This window comes from Alternaria ethzedia, assembly GCF_023757985.1.
Source record: "Alternaria ethzedia strain BMP 0044 chromosome Unknown scaffold_60, whole genome shotgun sequence".
Classification (NCBI taxonomy): Eukaryota; Fungi; Ascomycota; class Dothideomycetes; order Pleosporales; family Pleosporaceae; genus Alternaria; species Alternaria ethzedia.
This window is the reverse complement of record NW_026056253.1, coordinates 88,711-105,220: the sequence shown is the minus strand read 5'-3', so window position 1 is coordinate 105,220 and position 16,510 is coordinate 88,711. Positions and strand designations below refer to the sequence as shown.

The following is a 16,510-nucleotide window of genomic DNA, read 5'->3' as shown; positions in this document are numbered from 1 at the left end:
AACCCCCCCAAACCCCCCCCCCCCCCCCATGATCTCCATCTGACCCATAACCATCAGCGAGATCCTCTTTAATCCACTCTTGTCAACTCACTTTTCCATCCCTCGTTTCGAGAACAGCGTTTACAGAACATCGGCATTTTGATCAGCGACGGAAGTCGGTCATGAGCGGGCGATCCCTGCATAACGGCCATGCGCCAGTGGACGGATTGCATCATTGAACGCCACCATGGCCTCGAATCTTGCCTCGCACGCAGCGAGAGCCGCAACGCGCGACGGGCAAGCCACTCGGAGCCCCCACTAAAGGCGTGCTTTTGTCCGCCCTGCCATCAGAGATACAGGCAAGCACGGCGGGTGAGGGGCGTGGCGGATCCATCTCCGCGTGGGTTTAACACGAGCGACAGGCACGAGAGAGTCTAGCCCTCTGCCTTCCCTGGCTGCACCTTCCTCGTGGGTCTCGCGCGTGCTTGCCAGAGTCTACACTTGTTTACCGGGTTTTAAGGTTGCGCCTTCTCCCTGTTTGCCGCCAATTTTCGACGAATTGACTGCAATCGATCGACATCACGACCCCGACTATTCAATCACCACGACACACTACACTGCACTCACTCGCCTGGTAGCCCACGATGCTGGAGAAGCAGCAACATGCGCTGCGGGACGATGCCAGAGACGCCGCGCCGAGGTTGCCAGTCTCGCTCTCGGGTGAGATCAACGCTGCTACACGGTATGATCCTGGTGTTGTATCACTTTGGAGCCAGGCCACGATGCTAATAATACACGTCCAGTTCTCTGCACACAAACCTTAACCGCCTCATAACCTCGCGCCTGCCGCTTGCGCTCCCGCCTTACACGACAGACGCCACACTCTACGCAACCGGCCTGCTGCATTTCGCTCACATCTTCCTCACCTTCGAGTCACTGTGGGCGGATCTGCTGCGCGACCATGCCCCAGCCTCACATACCGCCTCCACACACCCCGCAGTCGATTCTGAAACCGCTTCCCCACCCTTCTCGCCACTGTTGTCGTATCTCCTCGTAAACCCGTACGACTCACCCTCACTCTTCACTTCCACACTGGGTGCGCCGACACCGCCCTCTCCACAACTCGCTGCTTTTCTGAAAGCGCTGAGACCGAGAGGTTTGATACGATCAAGTCGGTTAAAGAGGGATCTGGAGTATCTGCTTGGTGTACATCCCACAGATCTCGAAGTCTTGCTAGCAAAGTACCCCGGAGACAAGGTCGCCGATTTCTGCACACACATCCGCAAGAGCGTGAACGAGAAGCCTTGGACGCTAGTCAGCTATGCATGGTGTTTCTACATGGCCGTCTTCTCCGGAGGCCGCTGGATACGAGGGACGCTCTTGAAGGCACCTCCAGGCTTCTGGCCAGAGCAAGACGGCGAAGCGTCGAGTCTAGAAGAACGCGGCTTATCCTTCTGGCATTTCCTCGGACCCCACGACGGCGAAGACATCAAAGCAGATTTCAAAACCCAACTCCTCGCCGCGGAGACCCTCTTCACACCCGACGAGCGCGTCGATATCATCGAAGAAGCGAAGAACATCTTCCGCCTTTGCGCTACGCTCGTGGATGAGCTGGATGAGTCGGTAGGCACAGATATGGCGCGCATGGAAGCCACACCTCTGGTTCACCCCGAACCCAAGATCTCGAGTCCGGCCCGAAAAGAGCCTCTCGTTGATACAAATGTCGCTGTTATCGGACATGTGACGAAGACGGGTGATCCCTTCAAGACATTCCTCAGGAGGCCGGAGGTCACGGGTACCTTGGTCGCTATTGGCTGTCTGGCTGTGGTCACGTTGTTCAAGTTGCAGTGAGACAACAACGACATGCGCCTGATGTCACGACTGGTTTTCTTTTCGTCCTTCAGGACATATTCGGCGGGCTTTTTCTTATGGTTCACATGATTAGCGTTAATGCTTGCATCTGGCGTGATGCATTTTCGTTTGTGTGCGAGCGACATGGCGGTATGGCAGTATGGCAGTATGGCAGTATGGCAGAACGACTGCCTCTACTTCTCTTTATGGTTTTCATGGGCTATGGCATCATTCGGAGTTTTACTCGTCTTCAGCGGGCTAGGATTAGCCTGCCATTTAGTGGAGTTCTTCTCACATAGGTTTTTACGGATATTTATTTGAGGCTACGTGCGTAGTCGGTGCATGTATGGAGAAATGGCATGAGATACCCCCCTGCAGTAGTTTATAGATAAATATGATTTCTGCTTCTTCATATTAGTCGTGGTCTTGATGTTGTGTGAGTGACTCGATGTCAAGGTTGTAGTGTGGTGGAGAGAAGATGCGTTTGCGCAGCTATTGGCGGTAGAGGGCTGGTGTGTGCTGGATGCGTACGATGAGTGAAGGAGATCATAGTGACGTTTGCGGTGGGGTATATGTTCATCATGGTCACGTTGCGCATTGTGGCACATGTTGCTAAGGGAAAACAGGTTTTATTCAATTTATGTAAGGAGATAAGAGAGGTACATGGATGATGTTGCTTGGTGCTGTTGGTGTGTGGTTGGAAGGAAATAAGAGGATGTGTGAACGTCGTTACATTTTTTTGGGCTTTTCCAAGGATGGCTCTCGTGTGTTCGCCTTCTCTTCTTTTCAAGTGTTTTTGGTGGGTTGTGGTATGGCAGGAAAGGAGATAACAAAGGAGATATCCTTTCCCAACTGTGCAGTGACTGTCCATAGTGCACATAGGACATGCGTCCGACCGATTTGGTGGATACGTGACCAGTATGAAGTTACCCACTCAAATTGTGCTGAATGCTTTCGTCGAAAGAGCCGTCGGTGCCATGGGCTTTGCGTAGATGGATTCGGAGGTCCGCTGGGCGAAAGTAACCTTTTCCGTTGACGCGGTCACAGCCAGGCTGTGGGCATGAAAACTCAGCTTCGTCATGCACAGTACGCACGTGCTTGACCCATTCCTTTGACGAGGCGAAGACACCTGGTGCCCAAATAGATGCGGTAGCAGGTTTTGACTCCGCACACCCTCCCTTTGGACACCACTTGCGGTCAAGTAAGTGTCCACGCTGTTTGTCTTCGTCGATGTGATGATAACTCCGAACGTGTTGAGTGAGATGGTCTTTGCGTTTGAAAGCGCTCTTTCCTCGATATTTCTTGCAATATTTGCATGGAAAACGCGTAGCGTCCTCTCGATGGGTTCGTTGATGCCTCTGGTATGTGTCCAGACGGGAAAACTTCTTCTCGCAGTCGTCATGCTTGCAGATGAACGAAGCATGGCCTGTGTTGCGAGCGTGTAGCCCTACCTCGAACTGGCTCTTGCCCACATACATGCATTCATCGCATGTAAAAGCATCCCGATGTGCAGCTTGTAAGTGTGTCTCATAATCTTGCCATGTGTTGAAGCGGAGCTCGCATGAGCTTATTATGCATTTCGACCGCCAGATTGTGTCTGCAGTTGTTGTGACTCGAAGTTTGGCAGACATGACATTGCTAGGCTCGATCACTTGATCGTGGGAATCCAAGCCGGTAATGACGGATCTGTTCGTACGGCATTTAGCTGCAGACCATCCATATGTTTTGGAATGACTAACCTCTCCGTTTGGCTCCACTCAGAGGCGACCGCATCTATGCCGTTGACAGCATAGTTAAGCGCAGTATTGGGGTCATAGATATTCGGGTGCCCGAGCTGCGGTATCAACTGTAATTCCGAAGAGACAGTAGACGGTCTGTTCAGCGTGTAGTCACCGGATAGTGTGCCATGGTTGTGATAATCGGTGGGGAAGTAGTATTCGTCATTTGGTGGAGACCAAGGCAGTCGGGACGCTTCATAGACCTGAATAGTATCCAATAGATTTCCATGATCTGAAAGGTCGAAAGGCGCTCTTTGCACGCCCTTTTTGTTAGCAAAGTGTAAAAAAAAAAAAAGCTCACCCAAAATCCGGGAAATCGTCCATGATTGGCAAGGCAGACATCGGCTGCAGCGTGCCTAACCGAAAGCGTCGAGGCGAAGCAAGCCACTTGGATTGATGCGTTGGCGGTCGTAAAGCAGCGCGGGAAGGCTGAAGCGGTGGTAGTAGGCGAAGTGTGGAATTTCGGTGGAAGATGCAAGTAGGATCCAGCGGTAATACATACTTGCGTCCGATAAAGCCTCGCGCCGCTTTAAGCAGGACAGCGAAAAGGGTGAGGGTGATCAGGCTGCGTCTTGGCTGCAGGTTCAGCTGAGAAGGAACGGTATGATTGGATGTTTTGCGCGAAAAGGGCCATGGCCCTTTTTTGGTGAGTATTATGAGAGTTTGATGTGCGCGTGTGAATCACCTGTATGCGTGCTGGTAGACACGAGATGTTTGCTGAAAATGTATACTGTATTCGTCTATAGCTTGAGAATCAGGGTAGTGCCGGGGGGTGTTCGCGGTTGGTTTCAGTGTAAAATGTGCGTAGGAAAGTCCATGTCGCCGTCGATGGGGATATGCGTGTATGTATACTTTGGGGTGTAGCTAGTTCCTTACGAAACAACGAGCCACGTGCCGATACGATAGAACTGAAGATATGGCAAATCTGTCATCGCGTCCCGGTCGCTTGATGTTCTTGTCATTGTCCAAGAATGGGCCCTTAGCAAGTAGTCATTGTGGCCCATTATCCGGATCCGTGCTCGTTCAACTCTCCATACCATTCTTCTTGACGCATTTGTTCAGTTTCATCGCCACGAGGAAAAAATCGTTTGGCGATGGTAGTACTCGCGTCCTCGTCTGATTCGAGGAAAATCATGAACTTGGGATACGCCTCGAAGTCAGTTGCCCGTCGCTTCTCATCCCACCTAGTGAACGCTGTCCAATCTCGTTCCTCAATCTTCCGTCGTAAGTCTTTCACCCCGTCGTTCCAGCAAGAAAGTGCATCATCTGCGTTTTGCTCGAGCGTACGTAAGACTCGACCAACCCGAATCCCCCCAGCATCGCGAATTTTAGCAACCAATCTAAGAACTGGTGCGCGTCGGCGTGGTAGATAGATACCCAAAGCTTTGCAGGGCGGTTCTGTAAGAAACATGGAGCTGATTAACTCATCAAAAGCTGTCTGTGGAAGTAGTCTTTTGTAAACGCGCTGTTCGGAAGAACATGAACCTAGCATGATTTCGCACCTGCCAAGATGTAGCCGCACTCGCTCTGGAAATAGCTCTAGAAAGTAAGGATTGAAGCTGAACTGGCTCAGATCGAGCCAACTTGGACTAGCAGACTGTGGCAGCATCCCTGGAAGACTTTACCTGATGTATTCATATGAATCTCGGATGTTGTCGTAATATAGCTGAGGTATGTTGCGCGCTTGGGAGATTTTGGCAGGAAAGTATTGCCTGGGGACCTGAGGTGTCATCCCTTGCCGTAGCGACAAGATCGCGTGCTCGATGTCGATAATCTCCTGTTCAGTGGGCTGTAGCCAGGAGAGTTCCCTGTCAATTTTTTGCCCATGGTTCACTGGAGGGCAAGGATGATGGCTGTGATACTGAGACTCGAGAATGTAGCGAATCGTCCGACGCCAGGACACATCAACGTTCCAAGCTACGTATTGTGAGTCCGTGCTTGCATACCGAAGTATCATCTCCAGTAATTCAGAGATGTCGAATACACGCCGAGCGGAGAAAGAGAAACTACCTGACTGGAACTCACGAGCAGTGCCAGACGTTAGGGCGCGCGTGGAAGGAGTATGGTTTGAATAAAGTTGCGAACGCGCATCGATTGTATGCAGCAGCGTTCGCCTCCATTCTTCCACTCCAGGCATCAAAGATGGGTGCGGTTGCACTGGCCATGTCGTTTGATGATGTACTCCGTTGTGATCCAATTTAAGGGCCAGGAGATACAGGCTGCCCAACTGAGGCTTGTTTGCGTGCAGTAAGCTGAGATCTTGGTCCGGAAAGTGTTTCGCGATCAGTGAGTCGTACGGATGGTATTGCGCGCATTCTGGATCGGGGGTAGTGGAAGCCATGGCGATATGGCTTTGGCAGGGTGCTGCATGAGAGGCAGAGAGATGTGCCGGCCTTTATAGTTAGGTATGGCATCGAGCTCAGTCACGGGAAGGTGATGCCTGGAGTGATGTTTTGGTACTGTTGGGTCTAGTGCTGCCGATGTAGGCAGGCGCAGATCACGTGATGCGGCCCGTGCCCCCGCTGCCTTGAGAAGTCGCAGTACATAAATTCCATCATTTCCTGCAACTTCATTACCCCTCATTCAATTTTTTCGAAGCCTATTTCGACATCTCACTGCGGCAACATGACCACCCCAGATATGCCCAACGAAGGCGCACAGCAGAGGTATGACAACGACGACGATGAACTGCATCCCGATGACGTTCTAATCACGAAATGGTTTCCAGAATGTACACCTCTGGAGTTGTTGGATCGTCGCGGAAGATACCGCAAGCTTACAGCCGCCCGAGAAGCAGAGGCGGATATCGAGAACGGCATACATCGCGTCCCTCCACAGATACCATGGCCGAAGCCACCTCCCCGACCTCGATGTGAACTAGAGGTCGGTATTGAAGAATGGCGACGATCACGGTTGCGCATGTTGGACCATCTGATTGCCCAATGGAAGGCAGCAAACAAGAACCATCCTCGGCATAATGAAATTCGAGCTGCTTCTGTCACGACGAAAAGTTCGCAGCCAAAACCCCAATGCACGAGCAAGGCTCACCGTGCACTGCACATCGCCGAGATTCTAGAGATGATTGTTGACCTGGTGGATCCTGAGTCAATGCTTACTCTTCGTGCAGTTTCGACTACTCTACGAGCTAGTGTCGCGGTTGTTCTGGAATTACAATACCGCAAAAACTACCCATGTGGTCCTATCGAGTACTACGAAAAGATTCCACAGGATCTAGATTGGATGCAGCCTACGGAAGCTGAGATTGTAGAGTTGGAGCTGGACATACATAACCGTTCAATTCCGGGGTTCAGGTCAAGGGACCGATTCGTCTACCCAGCTCGAATCACTCAAGCTCAATGTCTATCGAACACGACTTGCATTGCCACTCGCAATATTTGGAACTCCCATATCAACCCCCACATCCCAACCATCGATTGGATTCCTTATTTCCCACTGGACACGTCCGACAACCGCTGGCTCGACCTTAGCCAAATCCAGATCAACCCATATCTAAGCCATTGCTTTGGCGATAGAGCTCAGGAAATTGACGGAAGGCTTGAGATTAAGCTCTTATCTAGCCCGAACTATATAACCCGGTCCCCATTTGTTACGCTGGGATCTTTGAGTTCCTTGGTCCGGCCAATGTACGCAACGCAACCTCCTTGCAAGAGCCTCGGGATATATGTTCATTATGCAGATGTTCCAGATCCTTACGACTGGATTCGACGTATAGCAACTGTTGAGGCAGAGGATGGGGTACGGATTGGACAGCTTGCTGACGCACTCGACCAACATTCGGCCACAGCCGTAGACTCTTGGCTTGAAGATGTTACATCAGAACGCGAAAGAATTGCAGGAGCAAACTGGAAAGACTACTCTCTCGAGTCGATATACCCTACACGCGAAGGCTGGATGGAACGTTGCGAGGTATGTCCGAAGATCTTAGTTCTTTTCGACGGACCAAGGCCTGAACCCCTTAAGATTTGTCTGGCAGAAACGATCTATGGGATGAAGTTCAGCTCTGAAATTTTCAAGAGGCACTCCAGTGAGTGGCGTGATGCGTTTGCGCAGTGGAGTGAGGGGCAAATAGACAGTGGGTCTTGAGCAAGTTATGTTCAGTGTCCGTAGAGATGTAGCACGACTGCCAATACCAAAGTCGAGTTGAAAAGGGAAGGCGCAGGAAAGGTGTTGATGTCAGATTCATTCAGTCTGACTTCAATCCGGTTGTCATGATCAAGCACTTTTGCGATCAGGTGGACCAATGCATTGATTCGTTCTACGTGCTACCACGATTCGGCAGACTGAGACGTCAATGTAGCTAGAACAAAAAGAATCTTAACAGCTCAGAATAGCAACAAATAACACCAGAAATGTTCTGAAGAGATACCACTTGTCCTGTTGACGCAAGAATGAACATTCTAGGCCGAGGCAGATGGGAATCATGAGTCGATGTGAGGCGTACGCGTCGAGCTGTGGCTATTCTGACTTCTTGTGCATAAAATACGATGTGTCTTCCTCATACTGCACATGACCTAAGCTTAATACTTAGCTATGTCACACTTACTGTACATGGTCGGATTTCATCCCCCACGAAGTAGATAACGCTCACTCACTCAGACAGACTCCACCAGGAAAGGAAAACGACATCGAAATGCGAGAACTTAGTGCCCTCACACCGTTCCCTCTCTCAGCTCTCCCGACCCATGCTCCGGCGCAAAAGGATCAAAAGGAACAACAACCTCCTTCTTCCCAAACGCCTTCTTCAACCCCGTCTTCATCCTCTCCCATCTCGTCATCTCCTTCTTCTTCACCTCCTCAAACGTCATATAACTCTTATCTATCTCCTTCAGCCGCGCCGCCTCCTCTTTCTCAAACTGGTCGGCGCGCTCTCGAAGTCCAGTGATGACATGGTGTCGAAGACGGTGGTTGGAGAACACCATGTCGTGTTCTGGATGCAAGACAAGGATCTCGGGGATCTTGGAGACGGTAAGGCCGGAATCGGCGATGCGGTGGTAGAGGAATGATTCTAAGTCCTCAGGACACCATGAAGGTTGTGCTGGGATACCAACGAAAGTCGCGCGAGTAGCGCGGATGATACCGAAGTCTGTTACTTCACCCGCGTCGAATTGTTTGAGTAGATCGCAGATGAGCTGACCGCGCTGTAGGAGGCGCACCTCACGATGTGTCCAGTCGCGCTTGTATTCTGTCAGATGAGGAGGAAGAAGCCAGCCCTCCTGCGAAAGCTTGTGGGCGTCGTAGAAGTTCTTGAGCTTGTTCCATGCGTTGGGGAAGAAGTAGCCTTTCCAGAACTTTTGGCCGTAGACTGCGGCTTCGACTAGGATGCGGAGGTAGTAGTACAGCTCGTGTTGACTCTGACCGTTGGCTGGGCGAGATGAGAATGATGCGGTACTTCGGCTGACTTGCTGGGGAATGTCGAATATGGCTGCTGCGGTGGGGTTGCGACGGTGAGTGTGTTTGCTGCCGACAGCTTCGACGTAGTGTATGCCTTTGTCGAACTCTTCTTTGCTGACGGCGACAGTGGCAATGGACTTCGCCTGCGCTTTTGTAAGGATGCCCTCTTCACCAAGACCAGTCATGAAGATTTCAAAGTGCTCTGGCTTCAGTATGTGGCCGCGCTCCTCGGGGAAGAGCTGTGCGACAATCATCTCGTGGTCTTCGCTGTTCATGAGTCGGCGTTCGACAAGCTCGGCGTTATTGACTACAGCGTTATAGCGTATGATCCAGTTACGTTCAACAGAACCTTTTGGCATCTGGCTAGCGCGGACCGGTACGCCATTTACATCGAAGGTAGCGTCGGGTATCTCACCGTCGATGTGGCGGGCTTGAAGATGAAAGTGGGCATTGATACGATCGATGATGTCAATGTTAGTCGGGCAGCCGTCTGCTGCGTAGAAGGCGAGATATCTGATAGCCTGGCGCCTTCTTGCGGCTTCGATAGCCTGATTTGCGGTTCTCAGATGGGTTTGGCGGTGGTTGAGCGCAGAAAGACTGCTCGGCAGACGAGCTATGCCATGACTGTCTCTGGGTCCCACATTCTTGCCCATGGTATCCAAAGGCTTTACCCGCTTACTTGTATTTGCCTGTGGTTTGATGGTAGCATGGCGTTGATTTAGCAGCTGTTCTGCTGCGCGCATGCCCTCTATGGCCACCTTGAGTCTATCGGTACGAGCATCAGAACTGATGTTGGTATCGTCGCCGGTGGCATGGTGGGAGGTCGTCCTAATTACAGGGCTATCATCGCCATACTCTTGGTTGCCGGACGTAAGAATGATTTCCGGCGGAGTCTCGATGATTGCGTTCGCGGTATTGATCGAGAACTTCGCAAGTGGTGTAATTTGTGTAACGTCGGTATGACTATGATGGGGAGCTGATGTCGCGGAATGCGCGCTGCCAAGTGGCGTCAACGGACTTGTGGGTGGGGTGCTTGAAGGGACTGTATGGGATAATATAGTAGACTCTAACTCCGATATTGTGCTATCTGTCGTCGAGAGCGGTGATGGGGTGGGAGACGAATGCTTCTCGGGGGTCAGTACATTTTCTCTCAGGTTTCATCCGCCGCACTGACCTTTTGCTGCTTAGGCGACTGGAATCGATAGAGCCTCTTGGGAGTGGAAGTGGGTGTCATCGGCTCAGAAGGGGTGGGAGAGACATGGTCACGACGGCGATGATTGCCGAAGACCTTCTGGAAACCGGCGATAAGACGTGTAGATTCCTTGCGCTTGTCGTCCAGATTTTGGGCAACGCTATTGCTGCTTATTCCAGCACTGACACTGGCGTCGTTGCTCGTACTGTTTTTTGGCTCGGATTTAGCGCGGTCGCCATCGTGGCTGCGGCGAAATGACTTCCCAGACAAGAAGCTTTTGAACCCAACCATGGTTAGTGTTTCGAAGTGTTGAACAGATGAACTTTCAAGTGATCGTCGCTGTGACGGGGAGGCTGGGCCTAAAGGGTGCGTTGTTGCTGTTAGTCGAATAGTAGCTGCCACTGTCAGTGCGGGCAACTTTGTTAAGTTCGGCTTTTAAACTCCAGTTGTAAACATTGCCAAGCATGCGTGATTTCGGGTCTACGGCGCCGGGCAAATGCGGGGTGTCGTAGCGAAAGTGAAAGTGAAAGCGCAATAACTTGAGAACTCTGGTGCGCGTGGTCGAGTACTGGCGCGTTGGCGAAGTGAAAAGTGCACCACCAAACAGCCACTGAAAGATGAACTGGGCAGCTTCAGATGAGAACATGTCTGCTCGAATAGAAGCACGCATCTGAAAGACTCGCCCGGCAATAGTTTTCGGTGCCTAAGATACTCAAGAGAAAACACTTCCCGAAATTCGCCATCAGTCCAGTCCTTCGTCCAGGTAGATCATATCGCCCTACTAGCTGTTGATAAAGCTGGAAACATATATATTGGGACCAGAATATACGAGCCCGTAATCGTGACTAGAGTTCACAGAAGAAGTTCTTCATTACCTAGGTAGTATTCCTGACGAAAGACAAAGAGAAGAGAAGAATGTTTTTTAGGACAAATTCGGAACAAATGATGAAACGTAGGAGTTGACAGTATAGAAACCGACGTAACGTAGAAGAAGTAACATGAAATCGTCTCTTGCGCATTGTATGATGGTTTTGAGAAATACATGGCAGAGATACTTAATAAATGTGAGAGGCGAAAAGGAAAGCAACAAAATGAGGTTACACTGGGACGTAGAACCACGACCCTGCGTTGATACTCGATAGCACCAGTGCTGCTCTCAAGTAGTATTAAAATCTATGAATCTCCGTCGCTAACAGTCTTCGTACAGGAGAGTACAGAAGGCTCTGTAGGCAGGAGGAGGGTGCATGAAGAAGTAGGCAACGTAGCCACAACGGTAGGATGACTAGGACTCGTGGACGATGCAATGAACATGGATCTGCCCAAAATACGCGATGCACTGTTGTGGTAGTAAAAGTGTGATGAAGCCTTCAGGGTAGACTGGTAGTGCAGGGTCCAGCGCGGAAGCCACGAACCCCGCCTGGCGCTAGGTAATGAACCCCACGCGAGTGGCTGGCCAAAAGTTCGTACCCCCCAAGGACAACGCCTGCGCAACATCGAGAGCAGCGCCATGGCTTTACTCGAGCTGCTGGACCAATTGCCAGCTGGTAGGTCACTAGGGTCAGCACGTACACCTTTAGCTAATCACACCGCAGAGTTACTCCTCATATGGCACGAGCATCGGCTCCCCATCCTACTGTCTGCACTAGTAGTAGCGACCATCGCGCGCCTTGTCATATACGCGCGCGACCGCGACCAGAGAGAGAAGCTCTCTGTATCACCCGCTCCTTCCTCGCCGAAGACCGCTGTCGAGCTCAAACCCGAATGGCTGCCCGAATACACCACGACGCTCAACTCATCCAAGCTCAACATCGATAACCATGCCGAGGACGACACAAGGGCAGTGGCTGCGGTCGCCGAGACGAAGAAGGGTCCCAAAAGAGTAAAGGGCAGGAAGGTACCAAAGAAGGTGGTCTCGGCTCCTGCATTTGATCATAAGAAGGATAGAATACAACCCTTGATATTCTTCCAATCGCTGTCTGGGACGACTGAACGTTACGCTACGCAGTTCGCGCAAGTCCTGACCGAATGGACAAGGTACGTTTTGGGCATGCACGACATATTTGAGGCGTCGACTGACTTCCTGCTTCACGTTGCAGGGGATGCGATCAATCCAAGTCCTTCCTAGAGCCCCAGACGCTCGATATATCCTACATCGAACACGACGACTACTTCATTAGCCCACCGAAAACCGACGCGAACGTCAAGCACTTCTACATCATCCTCGTACCCACGTACAACATTGACACCGTCTTGGACGTCTTTGTAGAGAGCTTGCAAGAGACGCACAACGACTTCAGGATCGATACGGCGCCGTTGAGCGCTTTGCTGGGATACGCCGTGTTTGGTTTCGGCGATAAAGAAGGATGGCCGACAGAAGAAGAGGGCTTCTGCAGCCAATCGCGAGAGGTGGACAAGTGGATGGCCAGGCTGACTGGTAGGAAGAGAGCATACCCACTTGGTATGGCCGACGTCAAGAGCGATGCTGAGCAGATGCTACAAGATTGGAGGATAGGCGTTCAGGACGCGCTTGTGGAGATCTCCGAAGGACGAGGACTCGGTGACGGTGTCCCGGGTAGCGGAGATCCCATTGAGAGCGACGAAGAGGATCTAGATGATGGGAACGACCAAAATACACGCGTAGACGACGTCGAGGACCTAGGCTCGATGGTGAATGCTCCAATACCGGTCGACTTTACCACCTACAAAAACTCCGCAACCGCCCCTGGACCCGTCAAGGCCCCCGCATCCCGTCAGGCTCCTAAGGAGATGGTTCCAACCACCTCTCCTACGTATGCCGCTCTTACCAAGCAAGGTTACAGCATAATTGGCTCTCATTCGGGGGTCAAGATCTGCCGATGGACTAAATCTGCTCTGCGTGGCCGAGGCTCCTGCTACAAGTATTCCTTCTACGGTATCGCCTCTCACTTATGCATGGAAGCCACGCCTTCTCTCTCATGCTCCAACAAATGCGTCTTTTGCTGGCGACACGGCACCAATCCGGTCGGTACCACGTGGCGCTGGATAACCGATGCTCCGGATCTGATATTCGACGGCATAACAGCAGCACATTACAAGAAGATAAAGATGATGAAGGGGGTCCCCGGTGTCCGAGCCGAGCGTTTCAGCGAGGCCATGCGCATTCGTCACTGCGCCCTGAGTCTGGTCGGCGAACCAATTTTCTACCCACACATCAACGAGCTTCTCGGTATGATGCACCAGAATCGTATCTCCACATTCCTTGTCTGTAACGCTCAGCATCCAGCTCAACTAGCTTCTTTGATCCCGGTAACCCAACTCTACGTTTCCATCGACGCATCAAACAAAGACAGTCTTCGCAAGATTGATCGACCTCTTCACCGGGATTTCTGGGAGCGCTTCTGTGCTTGTCTCGATATCCTTCGTAACCGCCGATTCGAGCAACGCACTGTCTTCCGTCTTACGCTTGTTAAAGGCTTCAACATGGCCGAGGAGGTGCGTGGCTACGCTGACCTCGTCGAACGTGCATTGCCTGGCTTCGTCGAAGTCAAAGGCGTCACATACTGCGGTACCTCAGCTGCAGGGTCTGCAGGCCTCACTATGCAGAACGTCCCCTTCTACGAAGAAGTTGCCGAATTCGTGACGGAGCTTGAAAAGGAGTTGAACAATCGCGGCTTAACCTATGGCATCGGCGCCGAACATGCGCATTCCTGCTGTATTCTACTAGCCGACCGCACGAGGTTCAAGAAGAATGGCAAGTGGGCGACAAGAATAGATTTCGAGCGCTTCTTTGATCTCTATGAGGGCAAGGTACAAGGGACGAGAATGGAGGAAGGGCAAGTAGTAGGCTGGAGACCAGAAGACTATGTTGGCGACGAGACGCCAGAGTGGGCGCTCTGGGGAAATGGGGGATTCGATCCTAGAGATGCACGAGTGTATAGGAAGGGTAAAGGGCCCAGGGGCGACGATGCCAAGCAGAGCGCGATGGAAGGGCAGGCCACTGCGGCTGCGTTGGAATTCTGATTCTCGTCACGAGAACAAACATAAATTCAATCAGATGTGTTGAACAAAGGCTCATCATTGTTCTTCTATCTATGCATTGTATTCATCAAGTCGTAACATCCATGTATGCAGTCGTAGTGACGCAGCCCTCATATAGCCGCCCACTCAACAGAGAACGCCCTCACGGGCTCATTCTCTTGGGCATCTACCTCGGGGTTCTCACCACCGATCATGTAGGCCTTCTTTGTTCCAGTGCCGAGGCGTCCTCCACCAACAACATCCAGCAAGTCAAACTTCTGGTCCCAGCCCAAGCCAGTGGCGGCGAAGTGACTGTGGTACCGAAGAGGGTCGCCTGGGTACACGTTGTAGTGGCATCCGAAGCGTAGACCGGGCATGTGGTAGTAGCCCTTGGAGTGTAGGTAGCGGAATAGCGGGTAGCTGTCCGGTACCGCTGGTGGAGGGACGGAAGGGTCCTTGGCAGGTGTCGGTAGAGGAGGGTATGAAGTGGTTGGTGTGACGAAGTGCTTCTGGGCCGCAACGCCTTTCGGCGCGCTGGCCTGGACAGGAACAGCTGGTTCAGGGGCAGGCGAAGGGGGTGCGGCATCGAAGAGCGAGACCTCTTCGACTGAGGAGTCCACCTTGGGCGCCTTGATTTGTACCCAGGAGTCTGAGAAACTAGAGCCTTTCATGATGAAGCCTAGACCAGAGCTACCGAGATCCGAGCTATCAGTGACTGAGCTAGCGGGGCTGGAGGTGACTGTGGTCTTGGTTGGCTTCGCTGGCGCCGAAGAGTCTGCGAAGCTCGATCCTTTCATGATGAATCCAAGACCCGAGCTCGCGAGACTGTCGTCATCTCCTTGCAGAGTATCGTCCGAAGCAGTGCTAGCAGCAACACCACTCTTCTCGACCTCCTCCCTCTTAAGCCCCTTCGCCTCCAACGCCCTCTCTTTCCGCCTCTCCGCCAGCTCAGTCTGTTCCTTCGTAACCTCCTCCCCCCTCTTATCCATCTCCTCCATATACCTCAGTCTGTCCTCACGGCTCATCTCCGCAAAAGCCTTCTGATGTGCCTGCGCATCATCCACGAGATACGCAGCGCCTTTATCGACGAGTACCCGAGCCTCTTCCGGCATGAGTTCAAGTGGTATGCCCAGAAAAACGTTCTGCTGGCTGAGGTTCGGTATCGTGCCGACGAGGAGACCGCAGATGTTGTGCGTGCGACGGCAGTGCGCAATAACGTCCACATCAAAGAGGAGGTAGCGGCCGGCGACGTGGGATATGGGGAAGGGTTCTTGGATCTGTTTGGGGGCTGGGGCAGCCGCCATGGTATGTCTAGAGCAGAAACTTTGTTAGCTTCTTGACGTCTCGATTGGGAAAGAGCGGTGAAGGGCAGATGTCACGTGAAAAAAATCACGTGTTTCAGTGCGTGAATACGTTGAACCTCATGGCCACCGTTCGATGTTACATCGTCGGCAGCGCTCAGGGGATTGACAGATGTATGGTTGTAATCATTAAAAGGATGTGGATTTAGGGTTAGAGAAGAAGGGGTCTTACAACTCACATCGCGGCGGTGGTTGCGCCGGGGGGGACTGGGTGTCGAGAACGGGAGCTGAGGACGAGAGACGAGGAGCTCAGGACTGCAGCTTTAAGAAACTTTTTAGCTTGAGCCCTACCCACTTTTACCCGCGCTGGTGGCTGCGAAACGCTGGATCCATGGGACATGAATGGCCGGTGAAGGCTCTAGACCGCTCATTGCCTAGCGCTGCCAGATCCCTTGGCGCGTCCCGAAGTTGACCCGGCATTATGAAATGGCTCCCGTGTCCCGCCCATAGCACACTGGCAGATACAAATGTGCGTGCTAAAGAATGCCTCTTGATTCAATCCCGCGATGGCGTCAATAGGAGCATAGCTGCTGTCTACGGTACCTAAACTTCGAATTCGAATGACGCGTAGCAGACGTAGAATGTAGGCGCTGTGGGAAAAGGTAGATTTGACGATCGAGCCGCGAAAGTACATTGTAAGCGCGATGGTTTCGAAGGCGAGGAAAGAGAATGAAGCGCAGGATATCGCACGGTGGTGGTGGTGGTGATATGGTGAGGGATGTATATGGTCACATCCACGGGTGCTTGCATCTTCCCAACCACTTGTATGACAACGGTACGAACGTCATTGACTCGCAAAGTGAACAGTCATGGCAGAAAGCTTGTCCAATATCGCTATCCAATATTGCTGTCGCTTCATGAGTGATGCAGTAATTATTGTCGCTCTTTCCGCGCGGTCTCCGTTCGATCTAGCGCGCTTTCCTCACTTAGCACCTCAAGCT

The 16,510-nt window shown here is 52.0% G+C and overlaps 4 protein-coding genes across 4 annotated transcripts; 2 read left to right on the top strand and 2 right to left on the bottom strand.

The window, feature by feature from the left end:
• Positions 1–623: 623 nt before the first annotated feature.
• J4E87_010958 (uncharacterized protein) lies at positions 624–1,830 on the top strand (the record flags this gene model as incomplete). The annotated part of the gene is made up of 2 exons (XM_049382526.1): positions 624–721; positions 783–1,830. The coding sequence occupies 2 exons, from the start codon at positions 624–626 to the stop codon at positions 1,828–1,830; spliced, it is 1,146 nt and encodes a 381-aa protein (XP_049227772.1).
• A 6,448-nt stretch (positions 1,831–8,278) lies between these two features.
• On the bottom strand, positions 8,279–10,503 carry J4E87_010957 (uncharacterized protein; the record flags this gene model as incomplete). The annotated part of the gene is made up of 3 exons (XM_049382525.1): positions 8,279–9,946; positions 10,195–10,456; positions 10,496–10,503. 3 exons carry the CDS (start codon positions 10,501–10,503, stop codon positions 8,279–8,281), a joined length of 1,938 nt encoding a protein of 645 aa, XP_049227771.1.
• Positions 10,504–11,719: 1,216 nt separating this feature from the next.
• On the top strand, positions 11,720–14,211 carry J4E87_010956 (uncharacterized protein; the record flags this gene model as incomplete). Its single annotated transcript, XM_049382524.1, has 3 exons — positions 11,720–11,756; positions 11,805–12,246; positions 12,309–14,211. The coding sequence occupies 3 exons, from the start codon at positions 11,720–11,722 to the stop codon at positions 14,209–14,211; spliced, it is 2,382 nt and encodes a 793-aa protein (XP_049227770.1).
• A 128-nt stretch (positions 14,212–14,339) lies between these two features.
• Positions 14,340–15,512, bottom strand: J4E87_010955 (uncharacterized protein; the record flags this gene model as incomplete). Its single annotated transcript, XM_049382523.1, has 1 exon — positions 14,340–15,512. The coding sequence occupies one exon, from the start codon at positions 15,510–15,512 to the stop codon at positions 14,340–14,342; it is 1,173 nt and encodes a 390-aa protein (XP_049227769.1).
• Between the last annotated feature and the right edge of the window lie 998 nt (positions 15,513–16,510).